The sequence below is a fragment of the Scomber scombrus genome, chromosome 4 (genome assembly GCF_963691925.1).
Source record: "Scomber scombrus chromosome 4, fScoSco1.1, whole genome shotgun sequence".
NCBI lineage: Eukaryota > Metazoa > Chordata > Actinopteri > Scombriformes > Scombridae > Scomber > Scomber scombrus.
Window position 1 is genome coordinate 33,508,266 of NC_084973.1, and position 6,000 is coordinate 33,514,265.

At 51.2% G+C, this 6,000-nt stretch overlaps 2 protein-coding genes across 2 annotated transcripts in view; both read right to left on the bottom strand.

The window, feature by feature from the left end:
* Window positions 1–6,000, bottom strand: part of LOC133979436 (uncharacterized) — a 1,726,912-nt gene that overhangs the window by 1,129,811 nt on the left and 591,101 nt on the right. The window lies entirely within an intron of this gene.
* The window catches only part of LOC133979519 (nucleus accumbens-associated protein 2-like), an 11,781-nt gene continuing 10,279 nt past the window's right edge, over window positions 4,499–6,000 (bottom strand). Inside the window, 2 exon segments of the mRNA XM_062418052.1 lie at window positions 4,499–4,524; window positions 4,527–5,168. Coding sequence (XP_062274036.1) covers window positions 4,499–4,524; window positions 4,527–5,168 — 668 coding nt within the window.

The following is a 6,000-nucleotide window of genomic DNA, read 5'->3' on the forward strand; positions in this document are numbered from 1 at the left end:
GATATAATATCCATATATTGCCTAACACTAGTCACAGGTAACCACCAGAAACTGATTGATTAGCACCTACATTGGAGTATTTCAGCCTCTAAAACAACTTCTTATAACTGAAAAACTAAAAGTCACATCAGAAAATAAACCCAGTTTATGTGACCTGTGACGTCACCGCTGAGTTCAGTGTGTGAGGATTTAAAATAAAGGAGCTCATCCTCATTTTCAACAGGGAGCTTTGATGCTCAGATAACACAGGAGTCAATGGGACTGTTGAGTCCTGCTTCAGTAGACGTAACATCTGAGGAGACACATCTGTCCACATGTTGAAGCTCCGGTGCAGCGAGTAGATATCCAGATGATGGGTAACATACATCCAGGTCAGGACAAGCTGTGATTAGCTGATGGTCCAGACGACATTTCAACAGATATATGAATACAGAATTTTTAAAAAGCTAATAAAAAGGAAGGTTTACTATGTTTCAGCCTCTTCTGTTGACCGTGTGGACTCTTTACCTGCAGACAGCTAAGGCCTCCCCATGATTGGTCGATACCAGGGCTGGGTATCATTTCATTACAATACCAGCACCAATCCAAGAACCCTTAAAGTGATACTGATACCAACTGAGTACTTTAATAGATTCCCATTAACACATGTAGGTTTCTGTCTTTTATCGTGTGTAAAGGTGGATTTAGGCTTCTGCGTAGTAACGATGCCGTAGCTACGCCGTCATTTACCTTTCGTAGTTCTGCTTGGAGGGAATGCATCGTGTTTCGTCGTGGAGCAATTCACCGCCAGAGCAGTAGGGGGATGTGCTCCTTTCCTGGATCGTTATCAGTGTCTCTAGTTGATTCTTTGTTTAGCTTCCGGCTTTTCTGGTCACAGTAAACAACAATGGCAACCGACAGAGAGAGGATCTTGTTGCAGTTGTTGAATGTTGAAGTAAATATGCTTTTATTGCACTTGTTCAATAAGACGCTTTTATACTTGGTCCATTTTCTTTGTGTTTACCTCCCTGATCCAATGGCGGGGTATAGGCAGGCGACCGGAAGTTCCCGATACCGGAAATACGTCACTACCAAGCAAACCAACCACAGCCCTTGCGGTCTGTTAGGATTTTTTGGAGGTGCACGTCAGGCGACGGCGTAGGGGTCCGCGTCGCCGCAGAAGCCTAAATCAGCCTTAACAGACGTGTAGTGTCGACACACTTCAGAGCGTTTAGGAGGCATCTTGGCTGCTGAACTATTAAGCGCGCTAACTCAGATTCACCACGACTTCACCACCACAGACGGGTCGTAGCTGCTGCGGCAGTGGACCAATCACATGATGCATTAAATACAAGAACGCCTGCTGTTGATTGGCTGTGAGCAAGTCCATACAGATAATCATATTATCTAGTTCTGGGTGCAAAAAGGATCGATTGACGGGAGACGTTTAGCTACTACTTGGTATCGATACTTGATAATATACTTGGTTTCATAATATGGAAATATTACAACTTTCTTCTTTAAATGTTCTGACTTGTTTCCTGACGTATTACGAGTACTGACATCCAGCCCTGGTTTATACTACTCAGACTGCTAATGGAAACCAGAATGCCCAACTGGAGGGTAAACCACTACAAACGACTCCTTTAACCCGGAGCCACCAAATACCAGCTACTAGAAACAGGCGAGTCTTCAAGTGTAAACAAATGATTAAAAACCAAGAATATAAATGTTGCAGGAAGCCAGAGAACCACTTTACTGTGATAAAGATAAAGTGATAAACATAAAGAAGGTATTCAGATGTTAATAAAGCAACACAGAGTTCATTCTGAGCAACAAAGAGACAAAAGACACACACAAACACACACAAACACACACACACACAGACACACTCTCTCTCACACACACAGTAACACCAACACACACACACACACACACAGACACACACACACACAAACACACACACAAAGACACACACACACACACACACACAGTAACACCAACACACACACACACACACACACACACACAGTAACACCAACACACACACACACACACATAGACACACACAGACAGACACACACACACACACACACACTAATACACACAGACACACACAGACACACACACAGTAATACACACAGACACACACACACTCACACACCAACACACACACACACACACACACACCCACACACAGACACACACACACACACACAGACACACACAGACACACACACACACTAATACACACAGACACACACAGACACACACACAGTAATACACACAGACACACACAGACACACACACACTCTCACACCAACACACACACTAACACACACAGACAGACACAGACAGACACACACACACACACTAACCCATCAGTGTGGTGCAGTATCAGGTAAACAGCGCCCCCATCAGTTCATCTTAGATATTAACACTAAATGAAGAGTCAGTGTCAGACTCATGTTAGTTCCATGTCTCTGATTGGCTACTAGCCTCAGCCTCCTGTCACATGACCATATATCAACACAATGTCTGGATGCATGTGATTGGTTATTATATGTATATGTTATTTAACCTTCGTATCGTCCTTTCCTTCCTCTCTCTTTCCACCCTCCATCCCCCTTTCTTCCTTCCTTCTGTCCTTCCTTCCTCCCTCCTTCTTCCATTCCCTCCTTCCTCTGTCCTTCTTTCCTCCCTTCTTCTTATTCTTTCTCCCTCCTACCTTCTTCCCTTCCTTCCTCCCTCCTTTCCTCCTTCCTTCTCCCTCCTTTCCTTCCTTCCTTCCTTTCTTCCTTCCTCCCTCCGTCCCTCCTTTCCTTCTTCCTTCCTTCTTCCTCCCTCCCTTCCTTCCCTTTCTTCCTTCCTCCTGTCGTTCCTCCCGGGTCAAATGGACCCCGTCTCTTTTGACTGTTCCTTCTTTCCTCCCCTCCTTCTCTCTTTCTTTCTCCCTCCCTCCTACCTTCCTTCTTTCCTCCGTCCTTCCTTCCTTTCCTTCTTTCTTCCCTCCCTCCATCCTTCTCTCTTTCTTTCCTCCCCCTACCTCCCTCCCTTCCTTATTTCCTCTTACCTTCTTTCTTTTCTCCTCCCTCGTTCCTTCTTTTCATACCTCCCTCCTACCTTCCTTCCTCCTTCCTTTCCTCCGTCCTTCCTTCCTTTCCTTCCTCCTTTCCTTCCTTCTTTCCTACCTCCCTCCTACCTTCCTTCCTTTCCTCCGTTCTTCCTTCCTTTCCTTCCTCCCTCCTTCCTTCCTTCTTCCTTCCTTCTTTCTTCCCTCCCTCCCTCCTTTTCTCTTTCTTTCCTCCCCCTACCTTCCTCCCTTCCTTCTTTCCTCCGTCCTTCCTTCCTTTCCTCCCTCCCTCCCTCCCTTCCTCCTTCTTCCTTCCTTATTTCCTCTGTCCTTCTTTCCTTTCGCCCTCCCTCCCTTGTTCCTTCTTTCCTACCTCCCTCCTACCTTCCTTCCTTCCTTCCTCCATCCTTCCTTCCTTCCTTCCTCCTTCCTTCCTCCTTTCCTTCCTTCTTCCTCCCTTCCATCATTCCTTCTTCCTTCCATCTTTCTTTCTTTCCTTCCTTCCTTCTTTCCTTCCTTCCTTCCTTCCACCTCCCTTCCCTCCCTCCCTTCCTCCCTTCCTTCCTTGACTCGAGGACAACAGGAGGGTTAAAGGTGAGAGCTCACCTGTCTCACCTGCTGAGCTGCAGGTGTGAGGTTTGTCCTGAGGGGGGCGCTGCAGGGAAGTCACAGGGAGGAACAGCTGCAGTCTGATTATCAAGAAGCTTTATTGAGTGAATATTATCATCATCATCATCATCATCATTATCATCATCATCATCATCATCAGTCCTGTTGCTATGAGCCTGTGTGCCGGACTGCAGGAGGCTGGTAACATGCAGCAGAGCCGAGCAGACACACAGACAGACAAGACGGGAGCAGACAGACAGGTAGACCGACGGGGGGGGGGGGCAGAGAGGTAGACAGGTGGGCAGGTAGTGAGGTAAGGAGGCAGACAGGTAGAGATAGACAGGTAGAGACAGACAGGTAGTGAGGTAAGGAGGGCAGACAGGTGGAGACAGGACAGGTATAGACAGACAGTTAGTGAGGTAAGGAGATACACAGGTAGAGATAGACAGTAGAGACAGACAGGTAGTGAGGTAAGGAGATAGACAGGTAGAGACAGACAGGTAGTGAGGTAAGGAGATAGACAGGTAGAGACAGACAAGTAGAGACAGACAGGTAGACAGACAGGTAGAGAGACACACAGGTAGTGAGGTAAGGAGACAGACAGGTAGACAGACAGGTTAGACAGACAGGTAGAGAGACAGACAGGTAGTGAGGTAAGGAGACAGACAGGTAGACAGACAGGTAGACAGACAGGTTGACAGACAGGTAGACAGACAGGTAGAGACAGACAGGTAGACAGACAGACAGATAGACAGACAGTAGAGAGACAGACAGGTAGACAGACAGGGGACAGGTAGCTATTGTGTTATTTACAGGTAGGCAGATGCAATAGAAAGCTTATTGGCTGTCTTCCAGAGGTTCGCCCCCCTCTCATCCGTGTCGGCCAATCCCCTGTGAGCGGGGGCGGGCTCTGCAGGCTGGGGGGATGGGTGTGAGGATGAGGAGGAGGAGGCAGAAGAGGAGGCAGAAGAGGAGGAGGACAGGGACAGTGGGAGGTCTGGGGGTTGCTCAGTCTGTAGCCTCCCTCCTCCGTCCGCCTCGCCTTCCATCAGCGCCTCCTCCACCTGCCCGCCTCCTCCTCCTCCCCCGCGGGACCCGGCGAACTGCAGGTGAGGCAGGAGGGCGGCCGGCGCCTCCTTCTCTCTCTCGCGCTCCGCCGCCGCCTCCCTCTCGCGCTCCCTCCGCTCGGCGTACAGCGGCGCCTCCAGGCCCAGGTAGGAGGCGCTGAGCTGCCGCAGGTCCAGCTCGAAGGGGCTCCCGCTGGACTGCACCGCTCCTTCTCCTCCCTGACCTCCTCCTCCTCCACCACCCTGACCTCCTCCTCCTCCTCCTCCTCCTCCTCTCTTGCCCTTGCGGGGGTGGGAGGAGGCGGGGAGGCTGTCGGGGAGGAGCGACTGGATCTTTGGGAGCCAACGTTTACGAACTCTCCGAGCGTTGGTGCACATGTCGGCCGCAATGACGTTCATCTCACTCTCCTTAAAGTTAGGAGCAAAGTTCTGACAGTACACTGAGGAGGAGAGGAGGAGGAGGAGAGGAGGAGGAGGATAGGAGAGGAGGAGAGGAGAGGAGGAGAGGGGAGGAGGGGAGAGGAGGATAGGAGGGGGGGAGGAGGAGATGAGAGGAGAGGAGGGGAGGAGGAGAGGAGGAGAGGAGAGGAGGAGAGGAGGGGAGGGGATGAGGGGAGGAGGAGAGGGGAGGAGAGGAGAGGAGGATAGGAGGGGAGGAGGAGAGGAGGAGAGGAGGAGGGAGAGGAGGAGAGGAGGAGGAGGGGAGGAGGAGAGGAAGAGGAAAGGGGAGGAGGAGAGGAGAAGAGGAGGAGAGGGTGAGAGGAGGAGAGGATAGGAGAGGAGGACGTGTGAGGAGGAGAGGAGGGGAGGAGAGGATGGGAGGAGGAGGAGAGGAAGAAGAGGAGAGGAGGGGGGGAGGAGGAGAGGAGGAGGAGGAGAGAGGAGGAGGAGAGGAGGAGGAGAGGAGGAGGAGGAGGAGATGAGGGGGAGAGGAGGAGAGGATAGGAGAGGAAGGGAAGGGGGGAGGAAGAGAGGAGTAGGAGAGGGGGAGGGGGAGAGGAGGAGAGAAGGAGAGGAGGAGAGGGGAGGAGGAAAGGAGGAAGAGAGGGGGAGAGGAGGAGAGGATAGGAGAGGAAGGTGTGAGGAGGAGAGGAGGGGAGGATAGGAGGAGGAGAGGAGGGGAAGGCGAGGAGAGGAGGAGAGGAGGAGAGGAGGAGAGGAGGGGAAGAGGAGGAGGAGGAGGAGAGGAGGGGGAGGAGGGGAGGAGGAGTAGAGAGAAGGAGAGGAGGAGAGAGGAGGGGGAGAGGAGGAGTGGAGGAGAGGAGAGGAGGA